The sequence below is a fragment of the Rhinolophus hipposideros genome (assembly GCF_964194185.1).
Source record: "Rhinolophus hipposideros genome assembly, chromosome: 7".
In the NCBI taxonomy this organism is placed as follows: Eukaryota; Metazoa; Chordata; class Mammalia; order Chiroptera; family Rhinolophidae; genus Rhinolophus; species Rhinolophus hipposideros.
In genome coordinates this window covers 32,395,669-32,416,832 of record NC_138053.1, presented here as the reverse complement: position 1 = coordinate 32,416,832, position 21,164 = coordinate 32,395,669, and the positions used below count along the sequence as shown (strand labels likewise).

At 31.5% G+C, this 21,164-nt stretch overlaps 1 protein-coding gene across 1 annotated transcript in view; it reads right to left on the bottom strand.

Annotated features, from left to right (window-relative positions):
- Window positions 1–930: 930 nt before the first annotated feature.
- SLCO4C1 (solute carrier organic anion transporter family member 4C1) overlaps window positions 931–21,164 on the bottom strand; it is a gene marked incomplete at its 5' end in the record, with an annotated part of 51,604 nt that continues 31,370 nt past the window's right edge. Inside the window, 9 exons of the mRNA XM_081053277.1 lie at window positions 931–4,433; window positions 6,110–6,247; window positions 7,748–7,812; window positions 9,155–9,345; window positions 13,865–14,018; window positions 17,628–17,823; window positions 18,253–18,397; window positions 19,096–19,211; window positions 20,456–20,577. Coding sequence (XP_080909403.1) covers window positions 4,273–4,433; window positions 6,110–6,247; window positions 7,748–7,812; window positions 9,155–9,345; window positions 13,865–14,018; window positions 17,628–17,823; window positions 18,253–18,397; window positions 19,096–19,211; window positions 20,456–20,577 — 1,288 coding nt within the window. The 3' untranslated portion in view covers window positions 931–4,272. The remainder of the gene's footprint in view (window positions 4,434–6,109; window positions 6,248–7,747; window positions 7,813–9,154; window positions 9,346–13,864; window positions 14,019–17,627; window positions 17,824–18,252; window positions 18,398–19,095; window positions 19,212–20,455; window positions 20,578–21,164) is intronic.

The following is a 21,164-nucleotide window of genomic DNA, read 5'->3' as shown; positions in this document are numbered from 1 at the left end:
GCCTGGGAAAAGATCCGAATTCAAAGTATGGATTCTACTGAATGTTTATTGTCTGCACACCATCATGTAGTCGAAAAACTAAGTCAAACCATCGTAAGTCAGGGACCATCGGTAGTAGGACCTCACTGCAGGCAGCTATTTTGGGCAGAGTCCCATCAAGATGGCTTAAGCACGTCACCTTTCCTGACATCTCACGGCTTGGGAATTTCTCATCTTCAGATGTTAAGTGCAACTTCTCCTCTAAGGCTTCCTGTTTGTGTATTGTGGCCCCTAGGCTTAAGTCAGGAACCCAATTCTGTGTTCCTTTCCTCCCTCACCATATTGGGATACATACTCCTTCTGATGGGACTGACCTCAGCAAACGTCCAATTAGAGAGGATACCAGTCTCCTTTCTTAAGACATCTACATTATTACCATGATTCTCTTAGCGCCTCCTCATTCAACTTGGAAGCAACCAGCAATGTTTTTTTTGTTTTTGTTTTTAACATTGTTTGTAATATCATTTCTTCTTTACAAACCAACTCCATTTGGGTATAATTTACTTATAGTAAAATGCACCGTTTTAATAGGTACAATTCAACAATTAAAAAAAAAAGATACATTGCTATTGCCTTTTTGCAGATGTAGTATTAGCTATTTCTCCAATGTTAATTTCCTGGGTTAGATAATTGCTCTATGGATATGTAAAATGTTAACATCAGGGGAAGCTGAGTAAAGCTTGTAGGGGAATTGTCTATACTATTATAATAATTTTACAACTTTTTATAAGTCTAAAATAATTACAAAATAAAGTTTAAAAAGAAAATTAGACAAACTAAATCTAGAAAGAAAAAATTAGGATGGCAACTCTTGAGGATGATTTTTGTAAGCCAAATTAGTTTTAGCTAGAACACTAAAATGTTTTGATACAATGCACTGATTCAGTTTTTAAAAAAGTCTTTTATTTATTTTTGATGGCTCACATAATGTGTAAGTTAATGCTTACTGTTTTGGGTACAAAAAAGACTGAAGGACACTAAATGTGTTGTAGTGAGGGGGAAAGACATTATATCTCAAATGAATGTCCAATCTGATCTCTTTAAAAACTATTATACTATTCTGATAACCCATGATGAATTAAATATAACCTTTCCAAATCACATTACTTTTGCAGTGTCAGATTCTTCACAACCAACCATCTGCAACATGTATCCTACTCATATAAATCTTATACCGTGTTTCCCCGAAAATAAGACCTAGCCGGACAATCAGCTCTAATGCGTCCTTTGGAGCAAAAAATAAGACCCGGTTTTATTTTACTAATAAGACCGCGTATAACATAACATAACATAACATAACATAACATAACATAACATAACACATAACGTAACATAACATAACATAACATACCAGGTCTTATACTAATTTTTGCTCCAAAAGATGCATTAAAGCTGATGTTCCAACTAGATCTTATTTTGGGGGAAACACCGTACATACTGTATATCCATTTGTCATACATGGAAACTATTTTTTTGAAGAATTTTAGTATATATGTCATAATGTATGTGGTTTATCTTGAATTAAATACATCTGATAAGATACCAGAAATCACCAGATTAACTAAATTACATTCACCAAGTTCAAAAGTACACTGATTTTCCCTCTCCCAACCATCATATGTGCATGTATTCATAAATGAATAAATCATATTTCAAAATCTGTAGCATTTAATAAGGTTAAACACTTAAAACAATCTAGTACAATCTAATTTAAAGACATGTATATACATTTTGCAAAATTGTTTACAATAAAGTCTTGAGAAAATAGTTAAAATTTTATTTATATTTTCCTCCAATTTACATAGCTAAATCAATTGTATACAGTTCTTTCCATGTATAAGGGTTTTTTACATTTGGATTTCCTTAATGTAGGAAATACAAATGTTAAAATAAAAGTTTTAAGACATATATGCAATTATGTACAAAAATCAGCATTGGTCAAATTTACATTTAAAAAATCATTACAAAAAAAATCATTACAAATTGTGAAAAATACATATTATGAAAAATTTTGTTCTGAAAATAACATACCAACCCATATAATCTATGTGAATCCAAAAGTATATAAACAATGTTTATAAATTACAGTAGTGTCTACACTGACCTATCATGAAAGGAGGTATTCCTTGTAACTATATATGTATTATAAATAAAAGAGACTGACTTCCCTCAAGTGCCAAAATTATTTTCACTTTAACCATTATTATAGTTTAAAATATATCATAAAATTGAGTACACAGAATACAATGAAACCCTTGATAACTAAAATTCATTATAAATGTCAACTCTTTAGTGACTTGTTCATCAAACTATTTCTATGTATGTGGTGATTTTTTTTTCTTCTCATTAGTGGTTTTAGACGAATACGTTTTAATCTTTTTCTATTTCCTCTCTCGCTGTTGTTTAACATCTCTATCAATGAGTTCCTCAGGATTTGCCATTATTTTACACATAGAAAATTTTTATGTTCAATTCCTTGCTTCCACATATAGGACACAGGGAGCCTAAACTCTCCTTTAGCTTTGGCACCAATAGGAAGCAGCATTTAAAATGTGTTTGGCTGGGTGGGAGGGAGACACTGAATCAAGGTATCATGTGTGTATTCCCCTGCCTGCCTTGCACTGTTTCTTTGGTTGCTATGAATTTCCTGCTTCCCACATACCTGGGTTTTTGACTACCCAGTTGGGTGCAACTACTAGTGTTTATGTTCCTGGGTTAATTAGGTCTGTTTCTCTGATTCCTGACCCACTGCTCTTCTAATTCTATAATACTCAAGGGTGTTTGCCTAATTCTAATTCATGCCTTCTTGCAATTAAATTTATAAATGGTACTAGTTTCTTGATTCATCATTGGCTACAGATTATCATGAAACATAATCTCTTAAACTCTGAATTGCTAGTGCTTCTTTTTCCTGGTTTCCTACCAGGCCTTTACACTCGTTTGTTATTCTGATCACAGTGTGTATAAAAAAAACTCATGTAGGAGAACACAAATAATAAATCTGATTAAATGAGTTACCTTGTTCTATGAAAATTTCAACTGGGTATGAACATCAACACTTTTCTCAATCAGTACAATTCTTGACCAGGTAGAAATTACTTTTATTGATGTTCACTGATCCATTTCCTTCACATTATGAGTCGACAAAGTTGGACAGAGTCTAACTCGAATAAATGGAGTGTTGTAATGTTATCATATATGTGAAATACTTTATCTTTCAAATAAATGGATCAGTTAGAGTCAAATTTGTTTTAAACTAACAACAATAATACATGCCTACTACTACAAACAAAGCACTATTTTAGGTATTATAAAGTAATGACCTAAGTAGTCAGTTTTTAAAATGATAAAAATTAAAGTACTGAGTATCTAAACATTGATCAATAGTTCATTTAGAAATCTTTTCAAAGAAAACCAATAAAATATTCCTAAGCCACTGGAACAAAAAAAAAAGAAATATTTTTGTGTCTAATGGCACTTTTCTTACTGAAGCTGGTACTTTCCTCTGAAAGACATGTAATTGAATAACACTATCACAGTCATAAGAGGTAAGTGTTAAAAATCAGCAATATCAACAAATTATGTCCTGCAATTCTTGAGTTAAACTGAAAATAAGTGTGTACAATACTGATATTTTTTAATTCACTATATACTGGGACAGAAAAAAGATAATTAACCTATATTCTAATAGTTCAGTTACTTTCTATAATAAAAAGGACAAATTAGTACATGTAAATTTAAAAACAAATAATATAATTTAGCTGGTTTTAAATTCATGGGCTTTCAATAATAGATTTTGAAAATCATCACATAAATTTGATTAGTTTAATTTTTACACCATAAATTTTCTAAATAAGCCCAAACTACTGCAATGATAATTAAAATAAAACAAGTTATAAAAGGGATAGAAATATCACTTTGTTTTTAAAATGTAAAAGTTTAATTTAGCTGTTTTTCTAGTTTAGTTTACTAGTTGGGGATATCATATCTAGACAATGGGAAATGTGTTTGTATATGTTTTGAGGCTACTGGTGGGCTTTGAAGGCACAGGTCTGTTTCTTACATTTAAACAAAAACAAGCAAGAGTTCATACATATACAGAAAACACAATTAATTATAAAATAGCAGTTTTTAAAATGATTGTCCATATTTGATAACGCTACAATGACAATATGCATTCTTACAAATGGAGGCCAATTTTCCCACTGTAAAAAATTATCTTCTTTTTCTATTTCATCCTTCATTTCCTGCTTTGTTGAGGTCACATTCTACTGAAATAGCAGTCACAACAGCATTTGGATTTTGAAATGACACATCTGTGTCTAATGGTGGTGGTTTATAGAAAAAGATTGCAAGCCCAATGAAGAAAATGGTGATAATTTTACATGTAACACCTAAATATAAAAAGAAAAAGTTAATCATGCATTTGGGCCTTTAATTATTAAAAAAATTAATTACCATTGAGAAATTCTCCACAAATAGAAACTCATTAAAGAGAAGGAGTTCTCTCATTATAGTTCCATGTTTTAAATTTTTAACACTTGAGGGAGAAAAATTATATTCTTCAATAAAAAAGTATTCATTTCAATGAACTAGCCTTTATTTTCATTCTAAACAATAAAAATGTACAATAATTATTCAATACTTGGTTATAATCGTACGTTCTTGTAAAATAAGTGTTTATAGAATTAAATAAATTCATGTTCCATTTCTATATTTATTAACACAATATCTAAATTTATTAACACAATATCATATCTGGAAAAAAAAATTGCAACCAAAAGTCAATGACAAAGGAAAACAGCTTACAACATCCTTGAACCTGAAATAAAGTTGTAGAATTTTCATGTTCATGATGGAAAATAATTATAAAAATAAAAAAGCTTTGGAATTCTTAGGAGAAAGCCTCGATGAGAATATACCACATTCAATATGCAACCAAATTTACCTTTAATTATCAACTAAAATTATGAAACATTAAGATTTACTTCACCAGCTTTTGTTTTCAAAAAAACTCCGATTTTGAGCTCAGCTATATGAAGAGAAACTAGTTCTGGCCACAGTACAAGCATTTAAGTTCCAGGCAAATAAGCTAAATGGCCTTACAATGTAGTTTTTGCAGTCAAAGTACGAAAGGAACAATTTATTATCTACATCTTTTAGTCAAGGAATACAAACATAAATAACTAAATAAAATTTTAAACATAAAAACACATTGAATAAAAAGTGCTTTTTAAACAAAATGGTGACAAGATTTATTTTGTCTATTCTAGTCAAATTGTTTTTTTGGATTTATGTATTTATTTCTTCAACAGATATTTTATTTCTCTGTCATTATAAATTCAGACAGCATACTCTAGGTTTAAACATGTAAGAGCAATAAGCTATCTAATACATGTGCCAAAATAATTGTGATCACAAGTGCAATGAAAATCGCATATTATGTATTTACATATTGTCTATCTAAGATTTCTCCATTTTTAAATATTCTAATTTCTTAAGTTGTTTTTAAAATTTTATCTTCCTCTTACAAACTAGATGCATTGTTCTACTTCCTTAATCTAAATTTTCATTTATTGCTTAACCAAGACTATACAAGACAGACTGCCAAAGATAAAAAGGGTTAAACATCATGGCTAACCTTCTAAACTAAAAAAAGATTTCTTATAATGTGTCTTAGAGCCAAAGGACACTTCCCTACCCCAGCTCTAGGTGCTTTCAAAAGCCCAGGTGCCTAGATGACAGTCATTCCTGAATTTCTCAGGGTTCTCTTTTAGTTTTGGTAGACTTCACAAAAGAAAAGTTTGACAGAAGTTGTTAAAAGAAAATTATATGATATGTGATACTATGAAAGCTAAAATGTATTCTCTTCTATTTTAGTCTAAGCCTTGCAGCCTTCAGGTAAAGCCTTTCATAACATGTTATGACAACTGACCTCTGCTTCAGGACTAAAGGATAGTCCAACAGCATGGAGTGAACATTCCAAAACCTAAGTAAGTAACAATAAGATTTTTTTTTTCCTCTTGACATCATCAATTTACTCTAAAATTATCAAGAAGTCACTACTTACTTATGGCCACTAACATATGGGCCATCTTGATGTTATCATAAATCCAGCAAGCTCCTTTAATTCCACATTCATTAACATCCCAGAGAATACATGTGCTGTCTATTGTGACACCGAAAATAATTGGTCCAGGTATTGAGCCTAGAAGAATTATATGTAAAATACACATGCATAAAGATTACAGCTTATAGATCTCTATATTCATGGTTATAAAAATATTTTTATAGAAATAAGAATAGGTATTAATCTGTCCATTTGCAAATCAATCAGTTCATGTACAAATAATAGGAATATAAAGAAACACAGGTAAAACATTCTATAATAATTATACATCATTATAAATTCCTAATCACTCAAAAAATTATTATAATAAAAATATCTGGCATATATTAGGTTAACATTTAGTTAAGTAAATATTTTAATTCACTGCTTTTCTAATGTAATGTTTGTGCCTTTAAAATTAGATATTATACTTTTAAAAAATAAAATAAATTAATGATGCACAAAATAAGTCTGCTGAACTACAGTATATGTGTTATGTATATGTATGTGTGCATGTATATATAAACTAATGTGGGCATGTGTATACATATACATTACACACACTGACATGTGAGTGCAGGAGAATACACATGTGTATACACACACACAAACATTACTAACATGCCTAGGAGTGCTGCCATCTCAGACACATCCACCCCCTCCACCTCCCACATGAGGTCAGAAGGCACTCAACTTTCATATAGTTAAGAAGCTTCTACTTATTACAAATCAAATACATGATTTGTAGTGGTATTTCTGAGACAAAGATTTGAGCCTCTTCTTTCATGACCTAAGTCATGATTGAGTCAAGAGCCCTGGACTGAGAGTAAGGAGACCATTTTCCTACTGTCATGTTCACCATTAGTTGTATAATTATGGGCAACTCGTGAATCTCTCAGGCCTTAATTTATTCTTGTGAAAAATGGGAAAGTTGGTTGAGGTAATCTCTAATGCTCCTGCTTTTGGTTTTGCTTTTTAAAATGATCTTAAATTATGTGCATAATATTGTGAGTATAAGCATACACACATATAAGTATGTGTATAACATAATGTTTCTGTCTTTCTTCTTTTCCTTCCGACATCTGGAATTATAAAATTTTATGGTCTAAATTCTCTCTTCCACCAATTCTTGACTATTTTTCATTGCTAATGTCACATAATTGTGTCCCAAATGGAGATAAATGCAGGGAGAAAAGGAACTACGGTAGTTATAAATAAGACATTATCATAATTTACGTTGGTAATAGGTTTTATATGAATAGAAAAAAATTGTCTTTTACTATATTCTATTAGAAATGCATTGATGATCATATATTTCAAATAAATATGATATACTCTTTAAGGTTATATTTGGAACAGAAATGGAAACAATAGCTAACCAATCAGGTAGGTAAAAAATAAAGTCATTATTTTCTTATGTGAAATATAAGTAATACTACATTTTGAATACGGGAAAGCAACTTTCTTAAATGATATTTATGTAGTTTACCACTGCATTTTAATTAATTACTTTCTTGGAACATATCATAAATGAATAAATCAGTAACACTAATGAACAAAAATTATCACGTTACCAATGACATAAGAAAAATGGCATACCTAATAATCGAAGCATCATAAATTGTATTCCCAATGCTAGAGACCGTTGCCTTTGATTAACACACCTGGTAATATTAAATATACATGAGACCCAATATGACTGTATAGTATATTTGCTCTTTAAGCAAATTCATTTTTATACTAGGTTAGAATTTCTATATTAAAGTAAATGCTATGCACATGAAAGAAACAAATTAGCTATACCAGCTTATATACAGTTCAATCATTACGGAATCATAAAAGAAGAAAAATGTTACCTGAAATAATATACTATAAACAACACCACAGAATAAAATAAATTTTAATAAATATACTGAATATGTATGAATTTTAACAAATGTAAAGGAGAAAGGACGTTTATTAACAAGCCTTATGTTTTGACTATCAATCACATAAGTCACATGTCACATGACATGAATTCAAAAAGAATTTTCTACTCTAATTCTTACTAACTTTGAGACAGAAGTCATACCTATGGGATAAGAGTACATATTTGAGAAAATGTAAAACAGTTGCTGAGGCTCAATCTGATTCACCAATAATTCTTTAAGTAACTACTGTCAAAAAAGAATGAGACATGATGTTGGCACACCAGAGAGTGAGATGAGAGATCAACGAGATCAACTAGTCTTTAGAAATAAATATGCAGTTAAAAGGTGACATAGATAATTTTTCAAAATTTTGTAAAAGCATATTCTTTATTCTCTAAAATAACTCCAATTTCCATGTAGTGTAATGTGAACAGATGAACGTTTTTACACAGAATCTCTAAAACTTCCATTTGTCAAAAAAGTATGTGAAAATGTAGTGAGTGAGTATCAGGGAACAAAAATTGAAATCGATAAAAGCTAGAGTTTCTTAGGAAAGATACAGAAAGGCTGATGAGCTGATGGAAGGTCAGATAGGAAATGTTTTTATAAAGCTGTGTAGGAAGAGGAAGAGTCACTAAAAGCACAAAACACTGAAAAGAGTCAGGTGACAGCCAGCTTCTTATCTATTAGCACAGGAAGGCTCAATATTACAGCACCTACTTTATAAGGTAGAATATATGTTATTGTGATGTGGACATACATAGAGTGCACTGTGTTTCCATCATACTCAAATACAAATAAACATATCTCCAGGTTACAACTGAAGCCTCATCAACAAAACAGAGAAACTAACATCAAGTATATAACAGGTGGTCAAATGTTAGGACACTTTCACATACATGATCTCATTTAAACCTCATATATCTGGGGTTCGATGAGGTAGCTTTTCTAACGGCACAGAATGATCAATCTGGTAAGGACCGAATTGGTATTGGAACCAATGGTCAATATAAACCCCCAATGAACTCCTGAGTCCATTTTCTTTTCACTCAACATGTTGCCTTAAGGATGGCAAATTTCAAAACATAATACATACCTTAGGATGGACACAGTTATAGGAGTACCAGCCATAAAGGTAAAAACAATTGCAACAAGGAAAATGGCAAGGAATATGGGCAAATTTGTACATCGAGTTTCACATTTTCCAGCTTTAGCTTCAAAACCAAAACTTGCTGCAGTAGATACTATTTCTGTTTTCATTTCAATACAGGAACAGTTGTAATATATCTAGAATATTAGAAAAAGTACTGAAAGTGCTTATCTTGAAAGCATGCTTTATCATTGTAAATTAGGAGATCTCTAGATATAGCAACTCTTACACCATACACAAGAAATAATGCCAAGAAAGAGTAATTAAACTGAAGAAATTAAGCAAGGGAAAACAATGGGCCATATTTATGAAGTAGAATCATCTGTATTTAATTTTTGTGCCAATTACTTCAATTTGAAACCTATTATTGACTCATGACTTAAAAACAAATTGACAAGAATATAACAGTTAGCTGATCACACATATTCTAGACTGCTTTGAAAAGACCGTAATTGTTCAAATAGTTTTCCTGCTAACTTTCTTCCTTTCGATTTTAGGATGTAAAGAAAATGCAGAGTGAAAATCTCTATTTATACTAGTTTAAAAGAACAAACACTATAATTTTAACAAGTGCTACAGTAAAATTAATATGTCACCGTTTGAGAAAATGCTGCTTTCAACTAAACATTTTTACTATAATTTTATGAACTGTTTGAATTTCTTTTCAAAAGCAAGCTGTATCCCTCTTAAGATGACATATTTATGACAATCAAAAACTAGAAGACATATTACCCAAAGGCTATTTTATATCATAAATAACATATTAACTATTTAAATATATATACACATCATATACTCAAGTCTGACAATTAAGTTCGCAAACTCGTTGCAATGCTATTGCTAACCTTTTTCGATATCAGAGGGATTATTCATTATGTATTTATACCAACTGACAAACAGTTGACCAAGTTTACTATTTGGAAGTGTGGAAAAGGCTGCATGCAAAAGTTAGACAACCTGAACTTTTCGTCAACAATTCATGGCTCTTGCATCACGACAATGCACCAGCTCACACGGCACTGTCTGTGAGGAAGTTTTTGGCCAGTAAACAAATAACTGTATTGGAACACCCTCCCTACTCACCTGATCTGGCCCCCAATGACTTCTTTCTTTACCCAAAGACAAAGAAAATATTGAAAGGAAGACATTTTGATGGCATTCAGGACATCAAGGTTAATATGATGACAGCTCTGATGGCCATTCCAGAAAAAGAGTTCCAAAATTGCTTTGAAGGGTGGACAGGGCGCTGGGGTCAGTGCATAGCTTCCCAATGGGAGTACTTTGAAGGTGATCATAGTGATATTCAGCAATGAGGTATGCAGCACTTTTTCTAGGATGAGTTTGCGAATTTCATTGTCATACCTCATATACATATATATATATATATATATATATATATATACATATAAATTAATATAATGATATGTTGGAAGGTAACATGTTAAAAAACAATCACACGTATTACTTTTGTATGAAAAAAAAGGATATTTAAAAAGTTAGAGATAATTATTTTTTAAAGGCCTGGTACCCTCAACTCCATCCTTCCTATAAATCTTTTTATTAGGATGGTGCAAAAGTTATTGCGGTTTAAAAGATTAAAAATTGCAAAAACTGCAATTACTTTTGCACCAACCTAATACATGTTTAAAGCCTCAAGAAAGCCAGACCAGAGCCAGAGAAGTCAAAGGGAAATGGTGCATTTATTGTTCTAAAGGCCAGAGACCTTTTTTGGGTCCTAAAGGTATTCTATAACCACTGGTACTAATTCAGGACACCCAGATGACACCGCCAAAATGGACTATTTTATACTCAGCAATCAGGTATGTAAAATAATGAAGCAATGTAGCCTTTAAAAACTTTTAAGAAGGAAAACTGAGAACAGTTATTATCTGTCTTACATAAAAAAGTATACATTTGGGGTGGCCAGTTAGCTCAGTTGGTCAGAGAGCGGTGCTGATAACACCAAGGTTGCCGGTTCAGTCTCTACATGGGCCACTGTGAGCTGCGCCCTCCTTAATTTTTTTTTTTTTTAAAGTATACATTTGACTCACTATAGCTAGCTGTTAGCATAGATTTTTGTAGTTTGGGTCACTGTGTGAATTATAAAACTAATAATATTTCTGTGAACAAATGTGCATAGGTGTTTATTACAACATTGTCAATGCTTTTTTGTCTCTATTCCATAAGAAATATTCCGTAAGAAAAAAACATCCTGTGAAAAACTGAGTTGTTACATGGAATAGTTGGACATAAAAAAGCCAGGACAAATAGAAAATTTGGAAGTCAAAAAAAACGAGCTTTTCCTAAACAGCCCCTAGAAGGCAATGTAGCGCTTAAAATGGCAGTTATAATCATTGGCAAAAAATAATACGTATCAAATTAACCATATCAAATAATCAATACCATTTCTATATGAAATGTGTTCTGGGTATTACATTTTTGTTATTATTTACTTATTTAGTTTTGGTTTCCTTGTGTAGTATAGTATTTCTATCTATATATTTTATTTAAGTAAAACCCTTCCAATAACTCCTTGTCACAATCTTCTAAGTAGAGTTAGTCAGTAACACTTAATGATCACATTTTATATGCAGGAAAATGCTCCCAGTTATCTACCTTTCAAAGGAGTAGTTACCTTCCAGGTAGTTCCAATTCTATAATATACATCATGCTCCTTATAACAGACACAAACACCTAATTTTCTCAACCTGTTTTGAAACTAAGCAAATCCCAGATGTACACCGGTGTAAAGGTAATGATAACCCTCAGTTTTGAGGCTTTAACAATGCTTTTATTAACTGTCATAGGCCCTTCATGTACTGATCTAATTAGTTTTATTCCAAGGATGAAAACTGCAAATATGTCATCCAAATCTATCAGATCTGCTATGAATCACCATAGACATTTTTTCTGACTTATTTTTCAATGTTCTTAGAGGATCACTTTAAAATCTATAAGGTAGGTCAGAAGAAAAAAACATACATTGTTTTTCACACTCTGACTTATCCCCAGCAGGAAAATCAAATCCTAATCTGTTGAGATAAATGTTTAATGTATTTATTACATGTAAAATCATTAAAGATATGTATATATATATATATATATATATGTATATATATATATGAAAAAACATATATAAATGTGTATAAACACATATACATACATACACCCATATAAACATATATATAAATGTGTACAACGACACACATACACACATCCATTAGTTTTAGAAGAAATCTGAAGTAATTTTATAGATTATTGAAAATAATTATTTCTACTTATTTATGTAAAAATTTTTTCCTGCAATCTTAAGTTTATCTTTACATACAAAAAGGAATGCCATTTCACTAGTCCATATTTCAAATATTCAAGATTATGCTGTTTTGTCATGTTATTCATTGTGGTATCTTATATCGTAGTATGTATTTCCCTCAGGTCTGTTTAGTGTTACCACATTATCTATTAAAATATAACATATTATATAGTATTAGTAATTAGTGAGTATTATTTTGTGGACAAAAAAAGGGTTCTATAGAAAGTAACCTCACAGGGTAACCCAGGCATATAACCTTTTTGTAAAAGATTTATCTTGGCCTAACGCAAGCGCTGTCCATTATTTCTATGCATCTAGGTTAACACACCTCTGAAATAAGGCTTATCCACTCTTAAGAGAGCATATAATCCTGTCACCTCTCACACAATCTTCCTTAGGTTCCCTCCTTAATATCAAGTGCATAAAAGAAGCTGCAAAACCTTTAGTCTCCAGAGCATTTGAGATCTTGCTCTCCTGCAAGATCTGGTCAGCATATGTGGTCAGTTTGGCTCAAAAAAACTCATAAAAATTGTCTACAGGTTTAGATGTTCTTATGTTGACAATTTGATCCCAAGGCTCTTAAGTTTAGCTAAGATAAAATCTTTAGATTGTAGATGTAGTAGAATAAAATTGTATTGGATCCTCTTAATCTATTTAACTTCTTTAAAAGAAATCATTTCTGGTTAACTGATACGCATTCTAATGCAGAATTAAAAGGAAATTTGTATTTGAGAATGAGTTAATGATTTGGATATTTTTTAAAAACTCCATCCATCGTGCATCAAATAAAAGCAACAAATATTTATGATGTTTCTATTATATACACTGTACTTAGTAAGAATAGAAGAAATTACCTGACTTCAAGGGGCATAAAGTGTAGTTGAGAAAAAAAATAAAACAATGTAAGAAGGTAAATATTATTTCACTACTATAATAGAATTGATATTACAAAGATTTTGCAGTTACAAATTGTAACTGCAAAATTGATTTTTCAACAGTAATTGTACCTGAGGTATAAATGAAGAATCTTTTTCAGTTGGAGTGGTCAGGGTTTGTTTGTTTGTTTGCTTTTTAATTAAGGTAAGAACATATAACATGAGATCTACCCTCAACACATTTTAAGTGCACAATACATAATTGTTGACTATAGGTACAATGTTGTACAGATGTCTAGAGCTTATTCATCTTGCTTGACTGAAACTCTGCCTGGCTTCTGAAAAGAGGAGGTGGGCCAGGAACTGAAAAGGAATAGGCACTCTATAACTCCACTGAAGCGATCAAGAAGGCCATCCATAAATATACAAACACACTGCCTTTTTAACGTAAAGTAGCACACAAGTTACCTTTGGCTGCATTGCTGGAACAGAATTTTTACAACCTGCAAAGCAGGGAGAAAAATATTGGACTCCATCTCTTCCACAGACAGGATAATAATATGATCGCATGCAGTTACAATTGGCATTACAAGAAGTAGTCAAGTTTCCCAGGTCTCCTGTCCTGTCAACAAGAAATGAAAGATGGGCAAATTATCTATGTATCACTTTTAATGAACAGGTCAGAAGGATTATTATATCTTGCCATGTAGTCATTTATTCAATCACTGGACATATACTTAATTATTGAATAAAAAAAAACAAATAAAATGCCTGCCTTTTCAAGTAGAGCCTGATTTCTTGCAGAAGAGAGAGGCAGTAGAAACAATAATTATGCAATACAGTGTCTGTCAGTGAGAAGAAAAATAGCAGAGTAAGCAAATATAACAGAGTTTCTCATTTGCTACCAGATAACTGTTTGTGGTGGGGGAGGAGCTGGTGCTGTGGATTATAGGATGGTTAGCAGCATCCTGGCCGCCACCCACTACATGCCAGTAGCATCCCCTTGGATTGTGACAACCAAAATGTCTCCATACATTGCCAAATTTCCCTGGGGCACAAGCAAAATTTTAAACCTGGAAAGATGAATACAAACATGGTGTTGAACGCATTCATTTTATCAATGGAAAAACTGAGTCCCAGAGAGATTAAGTTACTACTTTTCTTTCTTTACCAAATATAATTCTCCTCGTTCCCTGGCTCAGTGTTGTTCCATGCTACCTCTTAATAGGAGGCAACATCTTTGATAATATAAAGGATTACCCTAAGCAAAGATACTTTTCCAGTTCTTTATTTATTCATTCATTCATTCAGCCAATATACTCGAATATTGAGTAAGTGCTAGCCTCCATTCTAGGTATTGGGCAAACACAGCTGAATAAGGTATTCACTATCCTCAAAGATTTCACAGTCTAAGAGTAGAGATAGACAGATAATTACAGACTAATATGACTAATATGGTGAGTGTGCTTATAGATATCTACACAATGTATTTGAGAAGCACTGGGGAATGACACTTAAAACAAGCCAAAGTTAGACAAGAGGGTCTGAAGGAACTACTACTGCCTGAGATGAGTCTTAAAAGATGAGTAAGAGTTTACTGGGTAAATGGGGAAGATGAAAGTTACTTTCGAGAAGGTGGTAGAAAGACATAAAGGTGAAAAATAGCATACTATATGGAGAAATATGAATGTTGCCTGAAGCATAAAATGTAGGAAATATAGCTAGAGAGGAGTCAGAGACCAGCTTGTTTTAGGGCCTTATGGGCCTTATTAAAAACAATGGATTTTAATCTATTTTGAAAAGGTAATCAAAGTATTTTTAGACTGGAAAATGACATTGTCAGAGGCTATTTTAAAGAAACAATCCTAGGAGTTATACAGAATATGAATTTGAAAGAAGGGGACCAGTTACAATACCCCAGACTAAATTATGATGATGTATAGGAGAAGCAAAATAGAACATTTAATTACAGCAAACAGATTTGAGAAATATTTTGGATGTAGAATAAGTAAGATTTGGTGTTTGATTGATTGAAGATGGAAACAGGATGAAAGAGTCAAGAGTGATTCTTGGTGTCTCACTTGACATTTTGGTGGAATAGATCTAGTTTTGGGAAAGAGATGATGGGTGTGGTTTTATACATGCTGAGAATAAGAGTCTCAAATTTGGTGATGAAATTTGGCATAGAGCTAGATATCTTAATATCTATTTACATACATATGTAGCTGAAAACAAAAGAATGATAAGATCAACCATCTAATGAGTGTAGAGTGAGAAGTGTACAGAAGTCTTGGGAGTCCATTCATTTCATGAATACATAGTTGAGCTCCAATTATGTGCTGGTAGAAATATATCTAAAAGAAATAAAGAGATAGAGATGGAGATGGAGATGGAGATAGAAAAAGGGAGAAAGGGAGGAGAAAAAAGGAAGAAAGGAAAAAAAGGAAAGGAGGGATAAAAATCCTATGCTATGGACTATGAAACTAACTTTCTTGCACTGGGAGTCAAAAACAAAAAATGAGCGATTTACCTAAATATTAGAAGATAATAACTGCTATTTTAGAAAATGATGTTTAAGGTGGAGAACAGAAGTTCATGAAATAAATAGTTAAAGAATAGAAAGCAAACTGGAAACAAATCAGTGAGGAATGAAGGAGAGGGTGATCCAAGGGTAAATTCGAAGAAATTCTTCACTCTGCCTAGAGTCTCTTCTGCTTCTAACCTATTCCACAGTCTGCTGCTAGATGTCTTTATTAAGAACGATTCTATTCACAAAAGCACACATAACAGTCAGTCTCTACCAACAACTGGTTTACAATATGATCAGAAATAAGGGGACAAGAGAAAAAAACTATCCTTGCAACTCTACAAATAGCCTCTACACAATGATTTTTAAAATCAAATTTTCCAACATATAATTATCATATTATTGATAAATGATTACTGTGGACATGAAAGCATAAGACAGTATGATGCAAACTACAATAGAAACAAAGAAATATAGCATATATTCCTTATTATCAAAAGTCAGTCACTTAGTCCATATATTTGATCAAGTTTTACTTCATGAGGTAAAGGGGAAACTATTATAGGAAAAATAGCCAATTCTCTCAAAGTTTATTAAATTGTCTTAATATATACATATTAATTTTAAATATATAAAATATTTTAAATTTCAAAAATTTTAAGTATGTGTGTTTATACACACACATATGTATGTATAAGAAACATATTTATCATAAATAGAATTTAAACATTAATTTATTTGAATCCAAACTATTATTCTATAATGAAAACAAACACTAGACAATAGTTTAGTGGTTGTCAGAGGGTAAGAGGGAAGAAGGGTGGCAGATGAGGATAACGAGATCAAATATATGGTGATGGAAGGAGAACTGACTCTGGGTGGGGAACACACAATATGATACCATGTTTCCCCCAAAATAGACCAGGTCTTATATTAAGGTTTGCTCCAAAAGACGCATTAGAAGTTATGTTCAGGGGATGTCGTCCTGAAAAATCATGCTAGGGCTTATTTTCTGGTTAGGTCTTATTTTCGGGGAAATACAGTATGTAGATGGTGTTTTACAGAACTGTACACTTCAAACCTATGTAACTTTACTAACCATTGTCACCCCAATAAACTTAAAAAAAAACACCAGACGAAATCTTACATATTCCTACATATATGTAAGGTTTTGTTTGTTGTTTGTTTGTTTTTAGTTTAAGTAATGACATCTTATTAAAAGTTGGGTATTTATTCAGAGAGCAGTTACGGAGCAAGTCTTCCATACTTCGTACTATGCTTAGGAATACAAAGATAAATATAGCAGAATCTTTGCCCTGAGTGATTCAAATCCTAGGGAGAATTTCACATTATATATTTTGTATATTTTATATGTTGATTTAAATTTTAAAAAATGGAGATGACTCCCTATAGTGAAATTCTCGTATTAGATGGGTTGGAATGGGCTAGAAGAGAAATTAAAATGAAGCTTATCTGAGGTGATAATAATCATTGTTTTATTGACTTTTAGAAGTTCATGTTTACTGTAGAAGTTCATGTTTACTGGATGACTTCTTGTTCTTCTGACTTGTAAACATGTTATTACCTACAACTGGTTTGTCCATTAAAAAAATACCGAGTCTCTCATAATTTTATCATATACTTGGAAATACACATAATTTATTACTCTGATATTAATATCAAAAAGCATTGAGATATGTTTACCCATTATATGATTCAGACACACCAGCAAATGGCTCGTTTTCACAGTTGGCATAAATAAATACAAAAGTCAGCATAAGTCCAATTAAAGATGAGAGACAAGCAAACTTCATTGCCTTTTTACATGCCATTTTGAATTTTGAAACAAGGACACCACCTAAAATCTGACCAAGAGCAGCTCCGGGAATTAAAACAGCCCCTAAAGAGAAAGAAGATACAGACAGTGAAAAAAATTACAAATACACCCACTAATTCATACCAACAATTGGAAAATCAAAAACAAATACCACATTGGTTTTAATGTATGAAAGTACTCGTGACTTAGAAGCATATGAATAAATGACTTAGTCATATTGAGATTAATAGAAATGTTTTAAACATTATGATTTATATATTATATATAATATATATGTATATATATTATATATATATATTGTTTTTAGCTATATGGCCTCTGTACAAGTTCGTACAAGATTGTCTAATGTCAGAAAATTAGGAATGTTAATCAAATCAGGATAAAGTTTAATTTCAAGGAGTGGATTACCTTAAATTATATAATATTCTAATAAATATTTAGTGTGGTACTGTAAAATTATCACATTAAGTTAGAACAAAGAAAATGTTTTACCTCCAAGGATAGCTGCAAAACTGGATGACAATCCAAACTGACTTTCTATAAATTTAGGTAAAAATGTAGCAAATCCAGTAGTAACTAAGGCTTCAGAAGACGTTGATATCACTAAACACATAAAGACAGTATTCCTCATCAAATTCTAAAGAAAAAATACAGTTCACCAAATGAATAACTATGATTATACTGCAAAATGCAGCATTAGAATGGTAGCATGACGAAATGGCAAATGTATTGGAGCGGAGAAGGAAGAGGTGAAAGGTGAGACGAAATGGAATAAAAACATTTTAAGACTTTCATTTAGGAGAAAAAATTTAACAAAAAAGTAAATGATTTCAAATCTTGAAAAGCTAAAATTATAAACCCCTTCATGTACAAAACTTTTATGATGCTAAGTAGAATGTTTTTCTGATGAGTTCAATAGAATAGAACAAAATACATTTGTTTTTTTAATCTCAAATTCAAACCAAGTGACCACTAACCACCACTTCTTTCACAAGCGATAGATATTGGTTTGGCATTTTCAACTATATATTTACAACTCAGTGATAATTCATCAATCCGTTACATAAGGGAAATGGCATAGTGCTAATGAGGACCACTGAATATTGATATTGCCAATAACTCATGTTCTTTCAACCGTTCCATTCTGACCTGGTTTTCATTTAGTCCAAGTGCAATAAAATTAAGTCTGAAGAGTTGTTTACAAGAGCTAGAATAATAGTAAATAAGCAAACAAGAGTACATTATGAAAATATTTATATGTATGTATATATGTGTAATATATACATATATCTACGTATATATGTGGGGGGGGGATATGAACAGTGTTATTTTTACCTTTAGAGCAACTGGAAAATCTTTAAAACTTTTTCCAAAATTCTCATCTGTGTATTGTACGGAACTATTATTCTGATGAGTCTGGGAAGTTTTTCCTTCTTGAATTTTTGCTGTACCTAAAAAAATCATAAATGTACTTGCTCTATCACTTCCTTCTTCATTTTTTAAAATGCTTACTTTTCAGCCAACACACACTTTTTAAAAATGCTTACTTTTCAACTAACACGCACTTCTACAGTAAGTAAATAAATTCTATAACATAACAAGCCAGTTCCTCTGTTTGTCAATGAAATTCTACCAATATCTGTATCTGTAATCTGGCAGTCCTAGGGCTAATGTTATTGCCATTAACTAAGGAAGTTTCAACCAGTCTGAAAATTAAGACGGAGACAATTTTGCTCCAATCACATAGTTATTCTCTTTATTTGAAATCTCTTAAAAATGTTTCTTCCTATCAAATGGTTCTCTTTCTCATCCTTTATGAACAGAGTATGTTTGAGGCTTTTTTCCTTTACTCTCTTTAATTCTAACATACTTTGCAGATGAAATAATATTTACCATCTATTACCAGGTCCTTCTGATTTTTAATAATGGTACTTGGAATAAATATGAGAAAACAGTCAAAATATGGAATCATAAGGTGGATAGCCCAGGGTAGAAAGAAATCAATGGGTCCACCTACTTCTACTCCACCAACTTTTCTTTTGCCCATTTCTAAAAATTAATTATCTATCCTGTTTCACATACTAGAAGCAACCAACTACCTTGAGCCTGGAGAAAAATACTTCTATAGCTATATATTTGAACTACATGATTACACAGAAGCAAAATCTCACAGAGGAAGAAATGGATATCCTTTTCCATTAATCTTTTATTTCTTGGACAGACTGTCTAGTATTGGAATATGGTGAAAAATGAGTACGCTAGAGCATGACTTTGGTGACAATTGAAAAAGAAAGTACTTCTACTTTCAATAACAAATAATTAACATCAATTAACAGATTGGCTCTTAAAGTTAGTGATTAACTGAATACAAACTAATAATTTAAAATATATTGTATATTACATATATACATGAATCAGGATTCCAGATAACACAGAAAAAACAAGTTTAGTAAATATATAGTAAGGGGATTAATATGTACATTTTCATTGATTACTAACTAAAAATAAAGGAAAACCATGAATATTAACAATGCTACCCAATATTGCCTAAAATAAAGACAGATATTAAAAAGTTTACATAGGCTGAGATTCTATAAAACAATGAATTTTCTAGGGTTCTTATCAAGCATACAGAAAGCAACACTTGGCCTAGAAGTGGAATAAAACTCCCTGGTTTTAAGGAAAACATGTTTACCTGGTAAATGTTTTGGAAAGCAGGAAAAAGGTATTATCAAAGACCAAGCAAAGAGCCAAGCCAGAAGAAATCCAATCCACCAAGCCCCCAGCCATCGTGGATCATCCTCAGTGATATCAGTGCTATATGATAGGAAAATAAAAGGTCAAAGTCAACTCTATCTTGTTGACTCAAGGGCATATATAGGGGAATATTGTTGTAATATCCAAAATTTTAAGTGAAGCCATTGTGATGAATCAGACAACAGATAGCAGGCATAAACAAGAACTATGAGAATAATGGTTTGCAAAGTATTTCAAAATGACAAATATGGAATACAAGTTTAAAACACTTAATAGTAAATATAAGTATGTTGAATATTCGAAAGCATACACAATTTCTGAACATTCTTTAACTTTGGCTAAGTTTTTCTTCTTTACTATATTAAATACATCTCACAGAAAATCATTGATCTATGTGAAAAGCCGATACACTGTACTTCAATTGTAGTATTCACTTAAATGTAAAATTCTTTTTAAAGTAATGTATTGTTTTTTACAATGGTTTTCATATTTTTATATCAAACGCTCTTTCCAAAAAACACACCACTCCTACAACTTATGTAACTCTCCACTGAAATTAAAATGTCATTTCTTAAAAATCCAGCTATTACATTGTTTTGTACACCTGAAACTAATAAAAAAAAAATTTTTTAAACCCAGCTATCTGT